Source organism: Trichosurus vulpecula, chromosome 3 (assembly GCF_011100635.1).
Source record: "Trichosurus vulpecula isolate mTriVul1 chromosome 3, mTriVul1.pri, whole genome shotgun sequence".
Classification (NCBI taxonomy): Eukaryota; Metazoa; Chordata; class Mammalia; order Diprotodontia; family Phalangeridae; genus Trichosurus; species Trichosurus vulpecula.
In genome coordinates this window covers 356,139,268-356,166,053 of record NC_050575.1, presented here as the reverse complement: position 1 = coordinate 356,166,053, position 26,786 = coordinate 356,139,268, and the positions used below count along the sequence as shown (strand labels likewise).

At 37.7% G+C, this 26,786-nt stretch overlaps 1 protein-coding gene across 1 annotated transcript in view; it reads right to left on the bottom strand.

Annotated features, from left to right (window-relative positions):
* Window positions 1-9,726: 9,726 nt before the first annotated feature.
* Window positions 9,727-26,786, bottom strand: part of SOS1 (SOS Ras/Rac guanine nucleotide exchange factor 1) — a 149,924-nt gene continuing 132,864 nt past the window's right edge. The window contains exons 20-23 of the mRNA XM_036750031.1: window positions 25,634-25,898; window positions 16,421-16,465; window positions 13,751-13,869; window positions 9,727-12,313 (exon numbers count right to left, since the gene is read on the bottom strand). Of these exons, the coding sequence (XP_036605926.1) occupies window positions 11,825-12,313; window positions 13,751-13,869; window positions 16,421-16,465; window positions 25,634-25,898 (918 nt within the window). The 3' untranslated portion in view covers window positions 9,727-11,824. The remainder of the gene's footprint in view (window positions 12,314-13,750; window positions 13,870-16,420; window positions 16,466-25,633; window positions 25,899-26,786) is intronic.

Below are 26,786 nucleotides of genomic sequence, written 5' to 3'. Positions count from 1 at the left end.
GATCCTCAGTGTTCTTAAATTATATGTCATGTTAAGATCAACTCAAACCATTTTGTCATCTGTCCTCCAAAGAACTGAAAGTACTTGGAATATATTATACAGCTAATTCTTAATATTCATGTAAGGTAAATGATTGCATTGTAGACCTTTCCCATAAGGGGAAGTGACAGAGAAGTTGTGGATTACCTGACAGGGCAGCTTCAAAAGGTAAAGGTATATAACTTGCATTTTCTGACTGAAGAGACACGGTATTAACAGCAATGACATTTCAGGGTAAAAGTCAATGCATTTACTGGTACCAGGCTGGAACCTGGGAGATGAGAGCAGTCCAAAAACTGTTTGATTGTATTTTTACCCCCACTACCATGGATGCAAAGATCATCTTGGGTGGAACCATAGCTCATGGTGAACACTGGCAGCTAGTGCATGATTTGGCACCACTTCATGCACTTTCTCCTTAGAGAGAACACTGTCTGATCTAGCTGGACAGAAGGAAAGTGTGAGACTCACAGTGCATTCTAGCATCATTTACCCCCTTTGGGTCCTGCCAACAAACACATTCAGAATAAGAACCATCAGGGCTGGGGATGCTGGTCTTTGCCATTCGGGAATACCCTGTTCTTTTTATTACTATATTGTTCTGCTAAAAGGCAGCATGTTTCCATGGGGTGGCAATATTTTTACCATAAATGTGTCCAACCTGGAATATGCCCCAAAAGGGCATGCTTAGACTCAAAATATTAGCTTCAAATGGGAAAATTTGGGATAATGCAAAGTTTGACTATTTTCCCTGAAAAGTTACAAGTAATGAAGTAGCAGGAACTAATATTAGTTCTTACTAGCCCATATTAGGAGATGTTGAACACAATCCCTATTTGTGCAATATCCTAACACTTGGGACTGACTTTTCAAAGACCATCTAGCTCAGAAGCCTAAATGGACAAACAGCCAAGAATTTAGAAATTTTTGTATTTCATTCGGACATGAGATTTTTAGCCATACTTTCATAATCATTTTACTGATATTAATGATATTTTTCATAAAAGTGAATTTCACATTACTACTATACCAGAAAATAGCTTTCAGTTAGTGCACGAATATCACAATACTAAATGGACTGGAAATAGAAAAAAAAGAGAAGCCTAGTTTTATTGTCTAATTTGAATCATGTGCAAAATACAAACTTTTTTCTTCCCTCATTTGCTGTTTACAGTCAAAGGGATAGGCCATACTGGGAAGGTTTTGAAAATACTGTCCATCCCTAAAATTTCACTTTAAAATAACATGATGTCAAACCTACAGCACAATTTCAACGATAAGTTCTCTTTCATACATTTGGAACATGAAGATGACACTTAATCTAACACCACCACTAGCCTAAATCCAGTTCCTCATCTCCTCATGACTGGACTACTTCAACAGCTGAATAACTGCTCTCGGTGCTTCCAGGCCCTTCTCTCTCTGGTTTATTAAAGAATATTTAACAAACATCCGGTATTTAGCTCTCATATTTAAGTCTTTTTAAAGCCCTGCTCTATGGTTTGCATCTCCCTCCTTAAAAACCTTCAATGGTTCCTTATTATCTGCACGCAGATCACTGCAAATTCCTGAGTTTGGCATTCAAAGCTTTCCATAATTTGGTACCTGCTTAGTTCTCCGATGTTGTTTCCCACTACTTACTTATGTATACAGACTCTCTTCTCTAGTCAAACTAGTCACATACCATGTATATTCCCACTTGCTGTATTGTAAGCTTCTCCCAAATGCACTCCCTCCACCTCCTTCTATTATCTCAGTCTTGCTCTTGAGGTCTCCTTCCTGACTACCTTGGATTTTGTAATTATTCCTTCTACTAAACTCAGGCAGCATAGATGATTTATCTACATGAGCTCCTTTGAGTAACTAGCATATGCCACCTCATATTACCTTTTTATTAATCCTAATAACAATGTAATTTATCAATCCTAACCACAACTCTCTGGAGGAAAGGGAAGTATTAGTTTTCCCATATTACAGGTGAACAGATCGAGGTTCAGGGTGTTTTCTGTTACCCGAGGTCACATTCCTCCTAAGTAGAAGTCAGGATTCAAGCCTATGTGTTTTGATGATAACTCTGCCCACTGTACCACAATTGCCCTTTTTATAATAACATCTTATATTTATATGATGCTTTAAGGTTTGCACATTATTTACAGAGTAACAATGCTGAGGCAGGTGGGGTGAATCTTATCTTCCCAACTACTTCTTTGTGGGCAGTGACTTTATGTATGTTCCCAGCCTGTAACAGAGGATTACACATAGTGGGTACTCCATGGATCGTTATAGATGTTATTCAGGCAAAGAAGGCTCTGGAATACATTCTTCACTTGTTTATTTTTTGCATTTCACTTAACCTGACAAAGACTTTGACCTTTTTTTCCCCCTCTTATTTTTGAAAGGAAAAATATTTTAGCCATAATTGAAATGAAAATATAATAGAACCCAGGAACTGGCCATTGATGTATGTTCTCATTTTCAAGTGGCTGCTTGTGTCTCCTTAGGTTTGAGTTTAGGGTAATAGCCAAATGTATTTTTACACAGACATAATCAAATTAATAAGAGCTCAGGTCACCAATGCCACCAATGAGGGGGGATGTGAGGAGGCCAGGAGAACTTCGCACTTTTAGCCAAATGGTTACTTCTTCCTTCTGCCTTGTCCAGGGCCTCACTTTCTTCTGTTACATCATGAGACCAAGCCAAAAGATGATCTCTAAGGTCCTATCCAGTTTAAGTAATTTATGATACTTTGAACACTTATGAGCTCTGGCTGGAGGTTGAGGGAAATAAAGGGTCAGACTACCACCGGCAAATTTCAAAGGGGTCAGTTTACTGGGGGATACTTCTGGGAAGGCTGGGGTGGGCAGATTACTGAGGTTTGTTGATTTCTCGTGTAATGTCACTACAGGAATGAGAATAGAAATGTAACTCATTTCTCTCCACTAAGAAAAGTGTGGGTGTATTTGAAGACTGTGGGAAAGACGTCATTTAGCATAATCCAAATTTGATTTTTAAAGGGCTGGAGGGGTGACAGGCTATATAGTAGCACACATGGAATTCATGGAATTTCCATACATGGGCTCTGCAGTGCCAGACCCTTTCTGTAGGCCTATAGAGTGCAGCGCAAACTATCTATAGAAAGGAGAGGTACCGGACTGGTGAATTCTTTGTTCCAGGGAACTCCCAGGTAAAGAAACTCCCTTTACCAATGTAAGTTGGTATCTTCTATGACTTGTCCAGTCACACAGCCAGCATGGGCTGGAAGAAGCGGCCTTAAGGTCAGCCCTCTGTCCACTGTGGCATATTGCCTCTCTTCAGAAGATTCAGGCTAAGTGAATTTTTTTAAATCACTAACTTGCATTTGGTTCTCAGACAAATTTATGGAGGGATAGCATTTGGATCATTGGTAGGGAGAATTCCTAGATGAAGAAACTCTGCCATTGCACATCAGCACCTTCCCTTAACATAGTCTTTGAGTATTGCTTCAAGCACTGAGAAGTTACAAGGTTACATGACATGCCCAGAGTCAAACAGCCAGAAGGTATCAGATGTTGGATTTGAAATGAGATCTTGGCTCTAAGGCTGGTTCTCTACCCACTTACATTTCCATTTATTTTTTCCTCTCTGGAGAATCTAAGAAAGGTGGTGCCAGCAAATGAGTTGAGTAACTCATAAAATGGAGAACAATTGAGAATCGCATGAAGATCAACTGTCCCTCCTTACCTCTCCCCCTCATCTAGTAGCCTCAGCTAGAATATCAGACTCATTCTTCCTTCTCTTTATCCACATCTTCAGTTATTGGATTAAAAAATGAAAGGTACTTGCAAATGAAATGAATGCCTCATTCTGAGGAGTGTGAGTTTGTACCAGTGGATTACATGAAGGTGGAGAAGGCCAGGCAGGGAATAGACTTATTAACTTGGGGCCAAAGAATAGGTTTCAATCAACTAACAATTTGGAGGAATGAGATAAACACACTTTATAAACACTCATGTCTCTGCAAAGGACTTGACTTTCTCTAGAGAATGTGTATGACAGATGAGGTTAAATATTGTCCTTATCTGGGTCCTGCTTTGATTTAAATAAAGAAGGGGGAAGAAGATAAGAGGTTCATGTAATGATCTTATATCTATCTAATCCCAGTGTGATATGGCAGGGAGGTCAAACTCAAATAGAAACATGTATTGATTTAGAAAACCACAAATTGACACTAGGAAGGTTGTATTGTATTTTTATCTTGGTAAACATTTTACAATGACATATTAATCTGATTTGGGCTTTGGCCAGCTGGCCTGGTATTATCAAATACCTCTGGTAAGGAAAGGTAAGGAAAGACCACTGGATTTAGTGTCAAGAGAACCTGGTTTTGGAAGTAACCTGTGCAACTTTAAACAAATCATTTATCCTCTCTGGGCTTCATTCCTGTTGTCTATATAATGTGGAAGAGAGGGAAGGGGAAATCATCTCACGCAGAAACCCAATGCAACTTAAACTGGCATCCTTGTTTTTAAAGCTAGAGGGACTGAAACATTTACTAAGCACCCATGTTCACTGCCTTTTGATATGTTGGGATGCCAACTCTGCAAGAGGTCATTAGGGCAGCTTCACTGTTTTATGCCCCTTACATCTCCTTCTCTCACTTATCCTGTTTGTTCAAGTTCTCCCTTAGGAAAGGACCTCCTCCCCAAACACAAAGCACAGTGACTACTCCTTATACCCTGGTCTGCATCAATACATTTAAAACCTTCCAGTGAAAAGATTTGTTGGCAGATATTGGGCATCCAAATAATACTGTATGTGGATGACTGGACCTTGACACCTCCCAGTTCTCCAAACCCCATCTTACCCAAGTAGCACAAATTCTCTGAGGAGATAGAAATATATAAATAAGGTACGGCATAGTCCTGTGAGAATAGTTAGGATGGAACTGGAGATGTTTAGTCTGCAGAAGGGAAGTCTTAGTTGAGACATTATCCCTTTCTCGTAAGAGCAAAGAGACTTGCCCTGCTTGGCTTGAGGGCAGAGTAGTAGACTTAGGCTTATTGCAAGGGACAAATGTGAAATAATTGAGCAATTTAAGGATGGAATGAGTAACATAAAGCATTTATTTCTCTCACTCTAGTGAAGGGTAGGTAAACTCTAGGAGGAGATGTCATAGGGGGGAATTCTTGGAGATGTGGAGGAGCTAGAGGAGTTCTGAGGCTCTGTCTCTGAGCCTCTGCAGTTCTTTTACTTGTAATAGCCTACTTGCAGAACCCTAGCTTACCTGAGAATATTTGAGTACTTGGAGGTTCTATAATTTTGTTGATGTGTTCCTTCTACAGATGAATTCACATAGTAGCTTCAAATCAATCAGCAAACATTTACCAAGCATCTGCTATAATGCTAGGCACTGGGGACACAAAAAGCAAACACAAACATGAGAGTCCCCGCCCTTGAGGAGCTTACAATCTAGTGAAGGGAGACTGCATGTAGAAAGGGATATAGCAAAACTTGTGCAAGGTAATTTTGGGGGAAGGCATTGTCATCTGGGGGGGGGGCCATGAGGAATAGGCTTCCTGTGGAAGGTGGAGTTTGAGTTGAGCCTTGAAGGAAGCTGGGGATTCTGGGAGATGGAGGTGAAGAGGGAGAGGACTCTAAGCGAAGGGGATGGTTCATGCAAAGGATGGAGATGGAAGATAGAGTACAATGTATAAAGAATAGTAAGAAGTTTGGTAGAAGTATAGAATAAGTGAAGGGGATTGTGTAATAAGGTCACAAAGATAGAGAGATGGCCTTCCTGAGTTCTTGTACCCTCCCAGCTCATCAGTGATGGACAGCCTTCTGGTGGATGTGCCTTTCTGAACTTGGGTTGGTGCTGTAACAAGCGAGGAGCCAGGGAGGGAACACATAACCTACTGCTGGTCTCATATTTGAAGTCCAGAGCTTGGTAGGAAGGACTTACTTGAACTTGTGCTCAAAGGTTTCAAGAACCTAGGATTGACTCCACTCCATGATGAAGTATTTGGGTAGGACTTCAGTGGAAGCATTTAAGAATAAGATCTATTATTTTTCATGACTATTTCTTAGTTACAAGAATATTTTTAAATACATCATAGTGATTTAGTACAAAATAAAGATTGTCTGTTTTCCCCCTCAGTACCTTGATATAAGGTGCTGGGTACAAGGAAGGAACATGAAAAATTACTTTTCATGCTATATCGTGATGACAAATGGAAATGGAATGAAAACCACTAAAACAAAGATTTTTTAAGACTGCTCACAGAAATTATAATTTAAACAAATAACACACCTGTGGGCTACATGAAGCTTTTTTTAAAATTTTATTTTTAGAACATATCTTAATAATGCCAGAAAAATAACAGCCATTATTTTCACCACTTTAAATGCAAACCCAATACTGCTGCAGACACAGAATACAAATATTACCTATAGGCATGATTAGGTACATAGGCCATATTAAGACATGCCAGTTTGGAGATCATCACGTTGTTCTTACATCAGGTTAAGTCCGACAGCTTTTTTTTTTGTCTTCTTTTCACTAGCGTTGCTAATAACCATGCCATTAAAAAAAGGGCAAACACACATATCTACACAAATGCTTCTTGACTTAAATTTGCACAAGTCCCTTAAACAAAAGAAAAAGGCTTGTTCTCTGGTAGGTTTACCAGATATTTGCACCCCAGGTATTCCCTGCCCCCAAATGCTGACTTGCTTTGAAAAAAAAATTACAGATGTTCTTAATAAAAGGCACATTTGGCAGCTACGGAAAGTGGCATGCATCTTGCACAGGCTCTGTCTCCATGTAGTCATACAAGCCTATGACGTCCTGTCCGTCATTTGTTCTGGTTTACTGAGGGACAGGCCAGGGGGGCTGCCCTTAAGGGTTCACCTTTGCAATTTCCCAGCAGTTGGCTACTTAATGCACTATTTTCATTAAAGGCAAAAGGGGAATTTGCTCACAGTTGACAGAAAATGCACTTTAAGGTGTCAAAAATGGAAAATAAGGCATGAAACTTACAAAACAAGTTACAAGTGCTTTTTGGGTGTTACATTTTCTCTTGTATGAGCCACATGATTCTTTTTTAAGACCTAAAATGACTTCTTCACGGCCCATGTTTCAAGCATTTTGAAATGATTTTAACAGTTCGAAATGTGATACTTAAAAAGCGCAAATATCAAAGAAAGACATTGACTTATACACATCACCTCTCCCCCATCCTTTCTTTAAAAAAAAAGATAGCATAACTCTCCCTTTCTCCTGAAATCAATGTTAGGGGAGAGATGAGAAAAGACATGAAGGCTAAAAAGTGTAATTGAACCATTCACAGCAGCAGAATATCTCGGAACAAATGTTTACTTTTGTTCCTTTGTGATTACAAAAGAACATGGTTTCCTGAATGAGTACAGTTGGAATAAACCCAATGCTTATGATAGAACCACTGGTATGAATTATATTTGCATTGACAAGAAATACATAGTTAAAATGGGATCAGTTTCCCAAGAGCAGCAAGATGCCAGTGATCATACATCCCAATTGATATTTTGGTGGCATAAGACCATTTTCCACTTACGAAAACAACAACAAACCACAACTGAAGTTGTATTTGTTCATGGGACCAATCCGGGAGGGCATATTCTTTCCAAAAGAGAATCAGTAAAACACCCAAGTTACTAGATGCACAATAATTTACCGACACAGTGATTTCTTGTCTGACAATCCCAAATTATGTAAATCTTTGTTTCTTTGTTTCCTGGGAGTGTATTCTTGAGAAAACAATATGGAATTAATCTTGAATCTGTCAATGCATTCAGAAATCTAGGATTTTCATATATTTGTGTTTTCAAAAGCATATATAATAGTTTTTAAAAATAAATGTAATCTTACTATGCTGGATGGATGTTGGCCTATCAAAGACAAAATGAAATTTAAAGATTTGGCAGCACTGTTTCAGATTAATGAAACATTTGCAGGCAGGTGTTTTTTTTTTTCTTGTGGAAAAAAGAATGTTCCGTGTTTTGAAATAAGGTTTGGAAGATTAATACTCTCCCAGAAGGCATATAATGGATTTGTAATTCTGGATTTGCAAGCCTGTGGTGCTGCATTTCTCTGTTCAGAGATACTGCTTTACCCAGATGAAGCTTCTCTAAATCACGCGTTGTTTATAAGTTATTAAAGGTAATCCCATTAGCTGTCTATTTATGTCATTACCCTCATCGAAGGATATCCAATTGGAATTCTGCACATCATTCTGAATTTTCATGTGAAATGAAGACACACTAAACCACTATTTGAGCATTGCCCTTCTGACATCTGGCTTGAATCTCAGATCAGTACTTTTCTTTTTCAAAAGGCAGGGTGGTGTGAGGGTTTATACTACCTTGTTCAAAAGGAATACCCACTCTGTTCATGTGGATGGGCCCCAAAGTAGCTCTTCTTAATATTTAATGGGGAATGGGGTACTTGGGAGAAGAGTTACATATAAGCAAGGAAAGAAGGATGAGAGAAAGAGTGAGAGAGAGCGCACTGAGGGCATGAGGTGTGGTTTAAAATGATGAGAGCTTCTAGATATGTACACCTTGCCTGAATTGGTTTGAATATAGATTTCCTAATCTCTTCCCCCCACCTCCCGCAATGAGAGAGATCTTTCTGGAAGGAAAAAAAATATATGTCTATTGTAAAAAAAAATAATACTGATTGTTTCATAAAAATCAGATTTTGGGGGAAAAGTGCAGTCTGTATTCAAACCAATCAATTATGCATTTATTGATAGAATAATGCTTGAAGCCACAATAATCACTTTGTTGTAGGCTAATAAACAGTCTGTACCCAAGATGAACTTGCAACTCAATTTTTAAGGGGATTTTTTTTAAAAGAAAAAATAAGTTATATTTTAAAAAGAGAAAAACAATTAGCTGTCAAACAAAAGAGATTCAACTCTAACGACTGGACATGATCTACCTAGGATAAGATGTGCTGCTTAATGATGACAATCAACTTTCTAGAATTTAAAAACTAAGTTGTATGATCATGGTGTAGATACTGCACTGGTCTGATGAACACCAGGGAAAATGATTAAAACAGTATATTTCCACCATGATGTATCACTGCTAAAAATGCCCTCTCTGGCATAGTCAACAGTGTTGCTGAAATGCTGCTTCATTTAGCCACAGATGAAACATGCAGATACTAAGGAATTCAGGACTCACTAAATAAGGTTGAAATACTGCACATTTCATAGACATTATATTGGAGATTAATAAAGCTTCTTTTTTAAAAATCAATATCTGGCATGCATTACTGTCACAGTATTTGTTAGAATCAGAAAAGCAGTCCACAGGTTTCATGGATAAGCCGTAGTATGGTAACTAATGATGAAGGTAGATGTTGTCTCATGTATAGTCTTGATATACCAAAAGACCTTAAGAAAGGTAGAATGTTTAAGACAAACTTTAACAAACTGCATACATGGTGCCTGGAAAATGTCAAAACTTACAAAGTTCCCCTTAAGAGTTACAATCATCTTATTCCAACCAAACTTTTCTTCACGTGCCAAACTCTAGCTTCCCTTTAGACAGCTCACTTACCATTAAAAACACAGACATCCTGCAGTAGAAACAAAGGCGTACCACATGTGCTTTTTAGCTGCTTTTAGTGTTTTGCTTTTCAACAGAGAGAAATAAGAAGTATTTGTCAATATAATAATTTAATGTATGACAGCCAAATGAAATATCTGCATCTTTATTTCAATTAAATTAAAATGAACCTGCCAAGTATATTTATGTAACATTCACTATATACACATGATTGAAGCAACTGCAAGGTAATCTCGATATGCCGATTCCTCAGCTGTTAATCAAACAGGACACTTGTCAATGATGCCCAGCAAGTGTTCCTTTTCACATTGAGTGCCTGCATTTCCATGGCTACATTAAAAGCAGTACAGCTAGGAGCCATGAAATGGATTATCAGTAAACCTTGAGGGGGGTGGGGTGGGACAAGGTGACAAACTAGCATAGATTAACAGTCCTAAAAGTGAGTAGTATATTTAATTGACAATAGCATTATTTTTTTCATTCCCACTGTCATTTAATGACATAAGACTTTCACTGTTCCTTGTGTAAAGAAGGCAATTAATACCCTATTATGCTTTCTGGCAAAATAAAACAAAACAACAAACGAAAAGCCCAACAAAAACAACACAACAAAAACCAAAACCAAAATAAAATAACAAAAAAATCCTTTGTGGACTGGCACTATAATTATTCTTTAAAAGAGAAAAAAAAGTACCTCTTTGGTGAAGCCCAGGTACCCATGCTAATCACTGTATGAGGGAGAGTCAATAAATATGGTGATTTAAGTATAGCATCACAACAGTTCGTTGTAGAAACATGGAACACACCTTTTTGCAATGTAAATTACCTCCTATTTATTCCAATGACTGCCAAGTTTTTTATTCTACCAGAAAAAGGTTTTGGGTAAGGAGTACAGCCAATCATGAACTTTATTCTGACCGTCTACAGCATCACTGAATGTGTGTCCTCCCCAATTATTGCACTTTTAAGTGGCCCCAAAGTGAATAATAAAAATCAGAAGGTACAAAATCAGGATTATATGTCAGATATGGCTCCTGTTTCAGTTCCTAGCTGCATTCTAATGTTGCTTTGGCAACATAGGGGCTAGTTATCATCTTGGTGCAGAAAAATTCTTGTTACAGAACCAGACTTTTGAGCCCAAACTGCTGACTTCATAGCACCATGAAGTTCACAGTAGGAAGCACCTGCCCTGGTACTCTGTCTCCAGCTCAGAAAATGTGTAGGTTTGAAATTCTTCTGCCAGTGGAGATTTGGCTGCTTCCATTACCTGCTTTTTTGCTTTTCTGCTCTTGGGGATAAATCATATACTCACAGTTTGAAAAAGTTCCCATTAATTGTATACAAAACTGTGCCCATGTGGCCTACAGTACATTTTACTTTGTTTCCCTTCTGTGGACAGTAAAAAGTGAGCAACATTTTGCTATCTGACCACAGTGCAGTCAGACCCGGGTCTAAGTGCACATTAGGGAGGGGTTGGGGTGGGTGGTGGTGTTGCTATTCTGAAGATGGTCAGCAAGAATACTGCCAGCACTACATATAAAAACCAGGAGTTCTCTACGTTCAGATATACATCAATGAGTGCATAAAGGACGCATATATGAGCGGAAAACAAATTCACCTTAGTTACTGACTCTCCCTTTGAATCTGTAAACAGGACTGCAGTACGGTGCTCTGCCTTGGTTCTAAACAAGCTTAGGTACCACAGATCTTCCTCACAGTCCTCTTAATGGTTTTCAAGAATGTATTCTAAAATAGGGAGAATAAAGCAAAGGGAAATGAAGGATAAAAAGATCCCTGTTTAAGATTTAAAAAAAAAGTGCATAATGTTTGACTTACAAAAACTGTGACCATGTGGGTCTGCTGGACACTAGACTACACTTTCTATCCCTTTGCTGATAAGACCAATGCACAAACACAGCTCCTGCCCATTGGCTAGAAAAGCCCCTTTGTCCCATCTCTAGGGGCACTCAGTTGTCCAATGACTCCACATCAGGTTTTCTGCATTCCAAACAGGAATATCCATACTTTTATACTAGACATCAGGCTGACAATTCACTGGATACTGCATTTGAAAGTAGAGTATTTAGTGTTTGGAGTACATGTCTAACTCCTCAGTGCTGGCAGGTTCAGTGCATCCATTGCCAGCAATGGACTTTGAGCCAGGAAAATGTTTATCCCAGCACAAGAGATCTCAGGAGGAATGGGCATTCTCCAACAAAGGTGGTCCATCTCTATGCATGGATGGGTGGGTGTGCTCCCTTTTGTAAGTTTTTGGAGGAAGTTTTGGGATGTGTTGAGAAGTGCTTTGTCGTGGAGGAACAGGTGGCCCAGGGATGGAATGCAGGTCCACATCTTGTTGTGTTAATGGTGGTGATGGCAGATGCCTCCTTGTGCCATGAGGAGAAGGTGTTTGAGGAGGTGGCGGTGTAAAGGGGGAGGGGCTGTTTGGGAAGAAAGTATTGCCATGTTCGCTTTTTTTGCCCAAGGGGGGTGGCTGGAGGTGTAGTGGCGAGCTGGAGAAAACATCAGGTGTCCTCACGGGTTCTCGTGGTGGTAAAAGGGGAGGGCTTTCTGGAGGGTCTGATATGGAGGTCCGGTCGGAGTAACGTGGTGAGTAGACTTTTGATGTAGGTTGCCGAGGAGGGATTGCTGGAGGACTATCCAAATGTTTGGACATAATCTAACATGCAAGAAATAAAACAGAAACTTATTAATAATGTAATTTATATGATGATCAAGAACATAACACTATTTACCATGAACATTACATGAAGAAAATGTGATAATGTAACGAAACACATTCATATAGACTGAAAACACTGAGTGAATGTCAAAATAAAGATAGTCTAAATTAAAATAAAAACTCTGAATTCAAAGTCTATTTCATATTTACTACTTAGAGATTCAGGAAAGGAACTTACAGTATAATAAGATCCCACTAACATGATAACATTTCCTTTATATCAGACATCAGGGTTTTTTTTTTTTTAATTGATTTTTCTTTTACAAATTAACTGAGGGCAAGAAGCATTTCTATTTAATGGAGCTGAACTATGTTTTCTTTGGTGTGTAGCTTAGAGCTTTGGGCTTATTGGAAGACTGAATAAATATCAAAGAGACATTGTCAGAAGAAAAGGAATCACACACTGTTTCCTATTCTTATTAACTCATTCAAGCATTTATTAAGCTCCTACTGCATCTCAGGCACTTTGCTAGCCAATGGGGGTACAAAGACAAAAACAAATGGTCCTTTTGATGGCTTGATGTGATACTGGCTGGAAATGAATGAACAAATGAACACACACGCGCGCGCACACACACACACACACACACACACACGCACACAGATGAGTAAACACAGAGCTGTCTGGAGCATAGGAGAGAGCCTGACTGCCAAGGGGCATTAGGAAAGGTGTTGTGGCACACAAGCCAAGTCTAGAAGGCAGAGAGGATGAAGTCCATGTGGAGAGAGAACGTTATGTTCGGGAAATGGTAAGTACAATAGTCTGGATCTGGAACAGAGCCTGTGTGAGGGGAAGTGATGTGAAATCAACACGGAAAGATAGGTTGAGACTTGGTTGTGAAAGACTTTAAATGCCAGAGGATTTTATATTTTATCCCTGAGGAAACAGGGAGCCACTGAAGCTTCTTGAGGTATTACAGTCATATCTGAATTTTAGCAATATCAGCTTGGCAGTCGTATGGAGGATAGACTGGAGAAGGGGGAGATCTGACTAAGATTGTTAAGGGTCTAAGTCTTTGGTCCCTTAATTAGGGTCATCATCACATACAAGGCTTCGTAAGCACACGGCAAGAGGAACATGGCTAATCTTGGAGTTAGAAAGACCCGGGTTCAAGTCTTGACTTGAACCAGCTGCATGCCATGGGTAAGTGACTTGGTCTCCAAGTGTTCTAGGCCATTCTATGAGAATAAGTGCCATGTGTCTTAATGAGGTACTTTGGTGGAGGGAGATTCTACACTAGGAATTTCCTACATTCATGAAATCAGACCCTGAACCCTCCCTCCCCACAACCTGCCACCCTAAGCACTAAACAAGTAACTTATCGCAATGAAAGCCACCCATTTCCCACAGCAAGCATCTGCCCGCATTTTTACCTTGGAGGGAGAAGATTCTGCTGGGGCAGATTCTGGTCTTCTTCTTGGGGGCACAGGTGGGGGAATGGGCATTTCATCAGTGCTCTTGGTTAAATTTATCGAGGATACAGAAGCAGATCCTGTTGGGCATTCAAACACAAGTTGTTTTTAGGAGATGGATTTCACTTAGTAGCCCTGGAAAGGCTTAACTCAAAATTGGTTATGCTCATGTTTATTAATGCAAATGCACAGAAGTACCAAGATATGGATCTTAAGAAAGCAGCACAAAAAAAAAACCATCACCCAGTTTCATTTGCTTCTTAAGCAAATTGCTATTAAGCATGCAAAAAATTCTCAGCACAGCTTTAAGAAAAGCATTCCCTAATAGATATTCTATACTATAGTTGCCTCATGAACAAAGGGTATTTCTATAGCCAGGCTTTTGGCCATGATGCAAGGCCCATTCAACTGAGTCTGGTTCCCAGATCTTTGGATCAGACAGGCTGTTAAAGCCTGTTAAAGCTCTGGAAGGTGGATGTTGGTGGGACTTGGGTGCATGGGTAGGGATTCTTTTCCATACTGTAAGATTGTGGCATTGCTATGTGCCTGACTATTCTAAGTTGTCCTTGAGTGATAAGGTCATGAATCCTCCAATGTGTCTTCCTACCAATTTTTTTTCAAAGAAATGTTAAAAAATGTAATAGCTAGTGGTAAAAGTGCTGTAATTTTGGGTATGAGGAAGGCATCTTTCTTCAATGTTCTGAAAAATGGGCTTTTCTCTCTAGATTAGAGGGAGAATTATACGCTAATCCTAAGACTGTTATGCAGCTGACAGAAGAACGAGGTAGTGGCAAATGTGGATTTTGGAATAAGGAAGAGCTGGGTTCAAATCTCGCTTCCAACACATATTAGTTATATGACCACAGGCAAGTCAATTGACCTCTTGATCCCTGGTAGCTGGAACTTTCACTTTTGTCTCTGTACTGTCAGACCTAGGGTTTAATAAATGCTTGCTGACTGACTGCAAAGAGGAGACAATCAATGTCTGTCATACCTACATCATAGAGTTGTTCTGAGGCTTCAAAGCCTTGTGCAAACATTCGAATGCTATCTACCAGCATGCATGATTACTTCTCGTCTTGAAGCAGCCTGGGACTTCTGGGTCAGTCTCAAATAGCAAAAATGTCGACTACACAAAAAATAGGTAATTTTGATAAAAATTCATTTGGTGAACTGAGGTAAGAAAGGCATATAAAATTTTTAGTAAGAACTAATTGGTGAAAATTATAGGAGTCAAGTGAATAGATACTTATGGAAAGAAAGGCAGGGCAATAGAGGGAGATGAACACTGGATGGTGTTCACCGGGCTCTTATTTGGGCACTTCCACAACATGTTCAGGCTTCTCTGGGCTGAGTTTCTTCATTTTCAGATGAGGAGGTTGGATCGGATGATTTCCATGGTCCTCTCTAACCCTAAAAATTCCATGACTCTCACTAAGCAGTTAACATTGTTAGGTTTCTATAGCATTCACAGTTGAACATTTAATGTTAATAATAATGACTTCTACTTGATCACTAACGTTTTCTCAGAGGCAATCAAGTTTAAAAAATTTATTTTAAAAGTAAGGCTTGGTTCTAGCTGTACGGCTATGGTATCTGTGTAATGTCCCCTGGGCCTCAGTTTCCCTATCTGCAAAATTGGGGGTCAGACTAGATGATCTTTAAGCTCTTTTTCAGAGCCTAGAATTTATACTGAGAAAGTCTTCACCTACTTGATTTTTATATTAGCTGATTTATTGACCTGTCAATTGTCTTAAAATAATAAAGTGTCAAGTCACAATGGAACTTTTGTAGTGATTATAATTTAAGGCTTGCAATTTTAAATGTTATTTCACCCAGAACATGAAAAAAATTTACAAATACAGAAGATTTAAATTTGCTTAAAATCAGTTTTTTTTTTTAAACATAGAAATGGATTCTACAGAGAGTCTGGAAGGTATAGTGAAAAAAAATACTGACTTTAACATCAGGCTGTGCCATTTATTTCATGAGAGACCTTTGACAAGTCACTTAACTTCTCGAGGCCTTAATTTTCTCCCAAATAAAATACTCTGGCTCCTTTCTTGTTAAGGTATTTTCCATAAATATTATCTACTTTATCCTCATTATAGTTCTGTGATGATATAAGGGCATTTATCAGTCTCACATTTTAATGAAGGAAAAACTGAGATATGCAAAGGTTAAAACCCAGGTATTAAAATGTCAGAATCAGGATTAAAACCCAGTTCTAGGGCAGTGATCTTTGTACTAAACTTGGCTACCTTAACAGTAATTGCCTTTTGGTTTAGTTAATGTTGAATGACTGTTAGTCATCCTTTTATTTTCTTTCCCCCGGAGTATACAAATTCATTGAAAAGTCTGTGTTTTGCAAATAAAACTATATTTAATATATCCCTTCAATATTTTGCTCTTAAAATGAAGTTTTCATAGACATGATAGTAATGTTGAAGAAAACGAATCATCTATGATAAAGGGTAAAAGAACAGGGGAAGGCCTCACTTAAAAGACATTGTAAGCCATGTACCACTGCTGCCAGACCCAAAGAAAGTTTGAGCAGGAAAAGTTACACTTGGTTTGAGTTCTAAAGCCATAGCAAGTATTATAGGTGAGACTTAAACCAAATATACTAACTTGGGCCATGGGGCAGTGTAACTTGGAGAAAGATGGTATCGCTGCCTGTGAAAGGAAACAAGAAAAACGAGATTTTTTTTTCGCTGAAATTTGTCAAAAGTTTTATGATTAAAAAAAATTCTATCATCATTGCCCATCTGAAATAATATAATGTTAGTCCATAGTACAAATGTATGTATCCAAAATGTTAAACCTTGTCTTTTTAGGGGTAAAAAAGGGACAAATTTGAGGTAATATATTAGGAATCTGGAGACTATATATTACATTAGTTTTTTGGTGGCATAGTCACTTATGTGAATCGTATCCAGGCTTAGGGCAAAATATCCTCTGTCCTGTCAATGGGCCAAAGGGAAATGAAACATTTATTGTAAACTATTCACAGTTATTATAGAGATACAGTCATGAGGTCATGCTTCAGTCTTTGAAAAAAAAAAACTTCCAAAGGAACTCTCTACATTCTTATTTACAACCCTTATTATGCAACTTGCAAAAACCGAGAGTTTACATTTACTCTTTGAACCACATATGACTGTGATGTTACTGAATGAATTTTAAATCTGTCTTTAAAAGACTCATTAAAGTGGGTTTTCGTTAATTGCTAGTTTCCTTCCACAAAATTGGATAAAGACAACAGTTAAAACAGCGTTAATGATGAATGATGTTAATTTTTTTTCCTTCGGAGTACAGAAATCCTATAAATTTTGTACTTTACAAATAAAAGCAACTATACTTAATATATCCCTTCAATATTTTGCTTTTAAAATGAAGTTTTAACAGAAATAATAGTAATATTGAAGTAAATCATCTATGATCAAGGGTAAAAGAACAGGGGAAGGCTTCACTTAGAAATGCTGTAAGCCAGGAACCACTGCTACCAGACCCAAGAAAAATTTGAGCAAATTCCATGGTACCTAGATACCTCCTGTATCAGAACCCTGAAAGTTCTCAATCAATTTTTAAATGAATGAATCTTCAAAAGACAGTGACTTTTTTTTTTGCTGTGTAACAATGAAGCCCTTGACAATCAATTATGTATGTTGATTTGAATTAGTTGTTAACATTACTGGAACAATTGGGCTTTTTGTATTATCTTGATTTTAGTCACTTTATCACCTGAACTTAACTCCAGTATTTACTAGTACTAATTCCAGTGGTTTTTTTTTTAAAGTAATGACCTGAGTTTCCTATAGAGATGAGTCTATTTCCATAGGCTTTTTTTTCAAGACTCTCTTTTCAGCTCAACTAGATACTCTTAAATGCATGCTGATGTATTACTTCTCATTTCAATGATTTTTACCTTCAAGATGCTCAAGGAGTTCTACAGATTTTAATTTTAAAACTCTCCTTCTTATGAAGTAGATACGAACTCAATGATCCAACAAAAGTACCTAGGCAATACACACAGCACTTTGCTAAGCAAAAGGCACAGGAATGAAATTAAAACATCACCCATGCCTGTGAGGGGTCTGAAGTTGTTCAGAAAGAATACTACACAAAGAAAACAAGTTTCTATACGAAGCAAACTTATTCTAGTGCAAATGTGGAGAATGATCTGATTTGTACATCTGATTTCATTGCCTGATGGCTACTTTTAAAGCAGTATTCGAATTATAAATGCTGTCAGGGAAGAAGCGTTAGAACCTCTGTCATTAGGCAATCATTAAATGAAGTTATTGGTAATGATTTGGGAGTTAAATCCACTTAAAATGATCACTATCTCTCTCAGTTTTTCAGAGACAACTTACATTGACCAGAAGTACCTGAAAACAGCTTCTCCAGGAGAGTCTTCTAGCAAGGAAATTCTGCTAAATACCTGAGGTATAGTTGCTTAGTTAGCACTAGAGCCCCGATGAGTTTAGAATGCCTTTCTAATATCTTCTAATACAGTAAAACTTCACTGATCCAGACTAAGCATAGAAAAAACCAATTTAAATTAGGTAAGTTTCAAATCATAGAAGATTTAAAAAAATAAATAATTTTTGCTACTTTTACTTATATCAGTTCAAAATTAGTAAATATCATGATCAGTGAACAAATAAAATCTGTAATTATTATATCAATTATTCATCATGTAAACCAGAGTTACTGAAGTGCTCAATGATACTCAAGTGTTTGAAAAACTTGATCATCAAGTATTTAAACAAGATTGCACTGGAAATACTAAAAACTATTTAGACTTTCTCTGAAATGCTTGGCTAATCAAAGGGAAACAAGCTTACCTTCTGTTCAAATGATAAATTATGATGATTTTACCACAGAAAAATATTTTAGATGAGTGCAAACATATAATTGGCTTAATACTAATTAACTTCTTGACTGTATTTGCTATCCTGAGAACCAATCTTGTTAAGAATGGAAAGGTTAGTTTTTATCAAAAGGCTGGCCACTAGGAAATGATTCATATTAATTTAACTGCTGGCACTCTTGATATACTCTTTGTCTAATGTCCAATAAGTAGACACTGGAGGTGCTAAGCTATATTCATGCTATTATGTTCACTGTAAAAGAAATCAGGAGATGGTACAGTCAAACTGAATGATGGATTGCAGACATCATTTCCCAGGACATTTGCCCATCTATTCATGATGAGTATGAAAATAACTATAGCACCAATGTTCATTGCAGAGGATGAATTTAGAGAAATCCTAAAAGGGGCTTAAGGTTCTCCAAAATAAGGTAACTTGTATCTTGATTCTTGGTGACTTCAATGTGAAAATAGGGAAAGAAGCCACATACTATGTTGGCATTATGAAAAATATTTTCAAGAAAGATGTCTAAAGGCAGGGACATATCGAGCAGCAAATGAAATTTAAAAAAAGAAGCATGAAACTCACTTGATCTGAACAGAGAGGAATCGACTGGTTAGGACTTTCAGAATCAGTTACCTATAGCCAAGTCACTGTTTGATTTGAGCAAAGGTCAAAACAATAACCATATGAGAAATTATCAAGGGAGAAGGTTGTGGAATCACAAGAGCTTCAACCTGACCTGTTTAACAAGGGGTCTATTGGGAAAAGGTAAAGACATTGATTTTATCACTGTTTCTAGAAAGTGTTTTTAACTGATGAAAACTGTAGACATAAAGAGGCTGAAAATAGTCATAAATTGTCTCAGATTTACTGAAGTAGTGAGATACAGAAGCCAAAGGCAACACCACCTTGGAGTATAAGCTTTTTGTAGGCTGATGGAAGAATATGTAAATATAATCACACATAACAACAAAAACAGTTGAAGAGAAAGTAAGCCCACACAGAGCTTCATGTGAGACCTGGCCAGGTTCCAATGAGAACAGATGAAACTGGAAGCACAAAGATACAAAAGGAAACTGATCTACTGGTATTTCCATGGTGCTCTATTCTCATTTGTAATAATGGCGGAGTCAACCACATTTTGACACAAATACTTCTATACCTGATAAGAAAGAGACATTTAAGAATATTTAGTTGGGAAGGATGACCCAATAAATATCGAAGAATTATATGCTGGAAATGATACAGTTTTAAAGAGATTTGATGACTCTCAAGTCATCAGAGAGTATATTTCTTTATTACCCTCTGAAAGAAGCTCTAAAATTTTTATGATAATGGATTATGCATGTAACTAAGTTTTCCTCAAAAAAAAAAAAAAAAAAGAACAATGTAAGAGGCAGACTTACAAAGACAGTTTTCTGTAGTAGACCGTATCTTTACGATCCCAAAATGGACATGAAAGGTATAGAGAATACAAGATCTTTTTGTGTTTTTTTTTTTAATTTAAGGAAATATTTGATTCTTTAGGAAAAAAATGCATCCTTGAATACTCTTATTGGGTAAGGTATCTGTCGCATGCAACCATTAAAATCATACTACTACGAATGATACAACTCTAAAGCTAAAGAATGTTCACTGAATGCTTATCAATAACCATAATCACTGAACAGTTATAAGTGGGGTGTTAACAGGGAGAAAGACAAAAAGAATGAAGATGAGATTCTCCAAATAGGCTTTCCCCACCCCAAGATGGCATTGTACATGGTGTCACAAAGTACCCAGATCCCTGAAACACTAAAATCACAAAGAATCTGAGGGCGAATGAAAATATATGATGCTTCTAAAAATACTGGAATAAAAGATGTGAAGGAAAAGATCGTGATGAGGATGTGTGCAACCAGCAAAGGAGGCAGGCCAGGCGTGTAGCCAAAAGAACCACAGGACAGATAGGCTCTGTGATACAATGGCATCCCCTGACATAATATAGGAATAAAAGCAGGGCCTTCAGAGCCCTGAGCTTCTTTGGATGACTTTCGGGGAAACAAAAAAATCAAACAAGATAAAAAGGTTGTTCTCTGCATCAGCGTAGAAAACACCCATGAAACTATTGATCCAACAAAGTTCAAAATAAATCCTTGTTTTGTTTTGTTTTCTCCCAGGGTGAGGGAATTAAAGCACTCAGACACTACAGATAAGGGCAAAACGATCTTTGACATGAATGTCAGTTGGGCCAATTTTTTTTTTCATTTGGGAACATATTTCTAAAATGATAACTAAGCAAGTAAGAAAATAACATTCAATATACTATATATATATATATACAACTTCCAGAAATATCAAAATGTATAACACAAGATTAGGCTACAAATTTAAATTATAATAAGCCCTATGAGCTCAACGAGTTAGCATACAATATAATGCACTTAAACGTGCAATTATGTATTTTGGTGATTTATGACTTTGGATGACGTGGATTATACCAATAGTAGGACAGGGCAACAATTAGACTTCAATTATGGATCCGTGTATATAACTTCCACGCAAGTGATTTCCAAAATTATAATTGCAGCTCTGAACACTTTCCTGAGTTCAAGTCCCTTATTTTCAAATGAACATTAAATAAAGAATCATAGAATCACAAAACATCAGAGATGGAACAACTCCCAGAGATTATCTACTTCAACCTAGGCCTGAAAAATAATCCTGTCTCTATCATCCCTGAACTTTGAAGACTATCAGTAAAGGGGAATTCCACCACCTTGTGCTGTCCTTCAGTCGTTTTTCAAGTGTGTCTGACTCTTTGTGACCCTGTTTGGGGTTTTCTTCACAAAGATGCTGGGGAGGTTTGCCATTTCCTTCTCCAGCTCATTTTACAGATGAGAAAGCTGAGGCAAACAGGGTGAAGTGACTTCCCCAGGGTCATACAGCTAGGAAGTGTCTGAGGCCAGATTTGAACTCAGGAAGATGAATCTTTCTGACTCCAAGCCAGGCGATTTATCCACTATGCCACCTAGCTCTCCCCACCACTACCTTGAAAGGGAGTCCATTTAACTTTGGGACAGTCTGCATTAAGCCTCTCTGTAACTTCTAGTGGTGCCTTCCCTCCAAGTTGATATCTACCCTTTTAGACTGTGTTTTGGGTCTAACCTTTCAACTGGTTTCAAAACCATCTAACTGCATCATCATATAGGCCACATCTCCCCTTCTTGTCTGCAACAAGTCTTTCCCCATTAAAGATTTTGTCAAATGACTTGTAGAAATCTAGGCATACTCTGTGTATAGCATTCTCATGATTTAGAACCCTGTCAAAAAAAAAAGACTTATCTACCATGATGTATTCTTAGAGATCATCATCTGTTGAAATATGTTCACAAGTGTAAAAGGAAACCCCTGCTGGGAACCCTGGCTGGTCATGATGAAGTAATTGAGATACTACATAGATATTTGGGAAATGGTTGCTCAAGGTTAAGTTTCCTTCTTTTCTAAGAGCTTCACTGGCAGCTCTATTTTGTTTTCTTTGATCTTTCAATAAATCTTTGCTTCATTAAAAAAAAAGTCAGATTTCTATACTATCCTACAGATTTTAGATAGCCACTACTGACCTTCGAGCAGGGAAGGGAATGGTAAGAACAGTGCTTTGGGAATCAGGATAGCATCGGCCTCTTTCTGTCCTGTGGTATCTCCTGTTCATAGGAGTATTTAAATGATGCCTAGCTGTGGCTCAGTCACCTGATATACCAGTTTTTTCAAGTACTTTGAGATGTAGTTTTTCTGGGTTTGGTAACGTGGGTTCATTGATTTTAACACTTCTAACTTTTTGTGGATTCTAATGATTTTTGAAAGTTCATCTTCCATAGTGGAGAAAAAAGCAAAAAAAGAGTAGTTCTGCTTTTCTCCCACCTTCTAAACTTGCTACTACAAATCACTACCAGATTATTATTCCTCTAATACCACTTTCATTGTATCATTATCCTTCTCTAAAAAATAACCCATCTCCCCTGTGGTCCAGTCCAGCTCTCCTGATGATTCACCCTTTCAAGTCTTAATCTATGTGTATCTCTGAAGAAAATATAAACTCTTCTCAGGGAGAAACTATCTATTAACACATCCTTGTACTTTATACAACAACTAACATATTGTTTACACACAGTAGGCACTAAAATACTGACTGAATGAATCTTATGCTCGAAATTAAGAACATGTTGTAAGAAGCTATCATGGGACAAAACTAACCTGCACAGGAAGATAATCAGTGTGACAGATGAATGAATCCTAGGTAGACCATCAGAAATTTTACTGTTAGATAAATTTAATCATTTAATACAGTTTTCGATACTGATATTTTAATTCACAGAATACACTCTGATGAAAATTAAGAATATAGGTTTAATATTACTAAAGCTAATATGAAGGTTAGGTTATGATAGGTATCAATTTAATTTAGAAGTTACTATTAAGGACTTTAAGATGGCCAAAAACTTAAATTTCACCAATAGGTTAAAAAGGTGGGGAAAGATTAAATAAAAAATAAGTCAGTATTCAACTTCAGCACGTCTTAAGTTACTCCAGTTATGTGACATGAGGAATAATCCTTTCCTCCTTGATGCTGACGGAGAATTTCTTTCTTCTTCCATCTTATTCCTGTGAAACTCAGAGCCATCTAGTGTTCTTCCCCATCCAATCCTGTCCACACATATCTTAGCCCAGTCCTATATCAACTGTAAGTACAACTTATGTTGGCTACTTGGCAGTGGAAGAGATGTAGAAAAAGGGAGAAAAAACCGCACAACCTTCCACCATATGTTCTTCAGTCCCATTCTCCCTTGCCCAATTTTCTGTCCTCAGCCTCCCCTATGTCCAACAGTAGTGGAAAAAGAAAAGTTTAAAATTAGAGGGAACAAGGTGGAGGAGATAGCAGTCCTGTCACTAACAGCACTCTTGTTAGGAAGGAGAGGGCAAGAGGAGTAGGAGGTAAATTCTATTCTAAAACGACTTTTCCCAACTTTCTTTGCCCTTCCAAGCTACTACTCTTCTTCCTTACTGTCCCAGTTTGCATCCCCTCTAATTCCTTTATCTACCTTCGTTTCTATATACCCAGCTGAAGCCATCATCTTGCTCCTCACCTCAGAGCACTTCCATCTTAACCCTCACCAAGCCCCTGCTGTGCTGTGGAGTCTCTGCCCCAGGCACTACCTACTGCCACTAGTTTGTAATTGGGGGAGTCCTTGCTCTTGCTGATAGCACTAAGGGAGGGGGGAAAGAAGTGTATATCTAGAATCTAAAACTGGAACTTGGGGGCATCTTTTCCTATAGAAAAATTGACATATTGTCATTGAAGAGTTTTTGATAGGTGTTTGAAAGACTCTAGGAAATTTCTTGGGAGTTATCACAGGAAATAGTGTGTTCTAGTTATGTAGGATAGCCTCTCCAAATGTCGATAGGTAGCAAATAGACACACATGGATGGATATTTTGCAAGTTTAAGTAACTAGGATGAAGACCAGATAGGATAGTTGTACTTAGCACGTGCTGTAGAGGGGATGGGGATGGAAAGATGAAAGGATTCTGTGTAGCTTTTGACCTGGAGTCCAGAGCTAGGAACATTGATTGGCTACACTGGAAAAGAGGTACCAACTTTAAGCAGGTTGGAGATGAGGAGATGTTTCAAAAATTTTCTGTTTTTCCATGAATTGGGCAATGGCTGAAGAAGTTGTGGTATATGAATGTAATGGAACACTATTGCTCCATAAGAAATGACGAGCAGGATGTTTCAGAAAAACCTGGACAGACTTGCAAGAACTGATGTTGTACAGAACCAGGAAACCATTGAACACAGCAACAACAACACATGCGATGACCATCTTGGTTAGATTTGGCCCTTCTGAGCGATGCAAGGATCTAAGACAATTCCAAAAGACTCATGACGGAAAATGCTATCCACATCCAGAGAAACAACTATGGAGTCTGAATGCAGAGTGAAGCAGACTATTTTCTCTTTTTTGTTTTTTCTTTCTCACGGTTTTCCCCTTTTGTTCTTTCACAACATGACTAGTGTGGAAATATGTTTAACATGATTATACATGTATATCCTATATCAGATTGCATGCCATCTTGGGGAGGGGGGAGGAGAGGGAGAAGAGAAAAATTTAGAACTCAAAATCTTATAAATGGGAATGTTGAAAGCTAAGAATAAATAAGTTTTAAAAAATAAAAGGAAAAAAAAAAAGGATTTTCTATTATTCTTCTGGCTGTGAAACTGTGGTTATTTCCAAAGGAACACAAAGAAAATAAATTACCTAATGTGGTTTAAACTGCCAGGCTGCTGCATAATTTATCAGGAGAGGCCAAATCTCATTACAGTGATAAATTTCAAGGAGCTCTTAGATGATTCTCTTGTTTCTGTTGAACTGCAATTTCACGGTTCTGAAGTTTGCTGGAGTTTGGCATGTCAGTCACATAGATCTTCACTGTAACATCATTTTGTGCTTTGCTACTACTAGATTTGACTGATATGAAAGCAACATTACAGGCATATTCCATCCAATGTCATTAATTGGCTCAGCGACATGAAGTGAAATATGACTGAGAGAATCATTTGGTTCCAAAGGAACAACATTTATGCACATGCATTAAGCAATGTAGCAATGGTGACTGAAGGGGGGTAGTTCTGTTGGGGACACCAGCACTATCACAGAATGTGGCTGATCAGCTGAACTGTTACGGATGACATACAGAATATTACTGCATGGTTTACTTAATATTTGTTAAGGATGTTGCACAAAGCTGTGAAGTGTGCTTATCTATGCCAAATAATATAATAATTAGCAAAGCACTTCATATATCTTAAAGCACTATATAAATATCAGTTACAGAGTTTCTCAATCTTTTTTAATTAGAAAAGAAAGTTTATCACCTATGTGTAATGTTTCCAAGATCTCTAAGGAATCTGTAGTTTTGGCACGTACTTGAGTGAAAAGGGCTTGAGTGATCAGAATCAAACACACTGCACACGTCGGTGGTACTGGAAGCACCTGAGGCAGGTGGAGGTGTTAACGGTGTTCTTGGAGAATTAGGTGCAGATGCTGTACTTTCTGTCTCACTTTCAGGGATCCGACTATAACTAATCTTCCTTGGCTCCTGTTGCAGTGGTGTGGGGTGTCTCATGGTACCTGGTCTTGGGTTTGATGGACGAACACCAGGAGACTTGAGGGGATAACTGTATTTTTTTGGCTGTAGACCCATCAAAAACAAACATATTATTTTATTAAAGCACTATGATACAAAGATCTAAATAAACAATATATAAAAATATCTTAATTCAATGCAAAGTAGAACGAAAATTTGTCTGAAAATTACATCACATATATTACATTGGTGACAACCAGGGATGAAGGGTAGAAAGGTTGAATTACAGGAATAATGACTAGCTTAGAGAAAATGGGAACATTTTGTGCCAGTTCTGTTGCAAATGATGTAGAAAATAAAAAAAATACAGGAATTTTTGGGTGTGCATGGACAAATCAAGCTCTACCATAGTGGACAAATCCCAATATAGTATAGGATAAGTGCAAAACAGTCTAAGAAAATGATATAAATTTGCTTGGGCAAATCTTAAGAGATTTTTCTGTTATTCAATTAGAATAAAACTTTCTAGAAGTCATGGAGAAAAACACGTTCTGGACAATCAAGTTTTCCAGCTAGTTAATTAACCAATAATTCCTTAAATATTAAAAAAAAACCAACAGAATTCTTTGAACATAATTAACCTTTTCATTACGACTGAGGATTATCTTGATGGACGTCAGTTATTACAGCACACACAGTACAAAAATAAAGTGATGCCTTAGATATTGTGAAATGAATGGTAACTGTCTGCTGCACCTCTTGTCTCTGTCCTCCTGCCTCCTGGGTCAGGACTGAATGATCACAATCAAAGCACACCACTCACATTTGTGGTGGTGGAAGAACCAGGTATAGGGACAGGTGTCAAGAGTGTTCACAAAGAATTGACACAGATTCTCTAATTTGTTTGACTTTCTCACTGATATGATGGTAATTTATTCTTTTTTGATTTTAAGCTGTTAGCTGTTACTTCTTGCTTCTGTCAATATATTTACC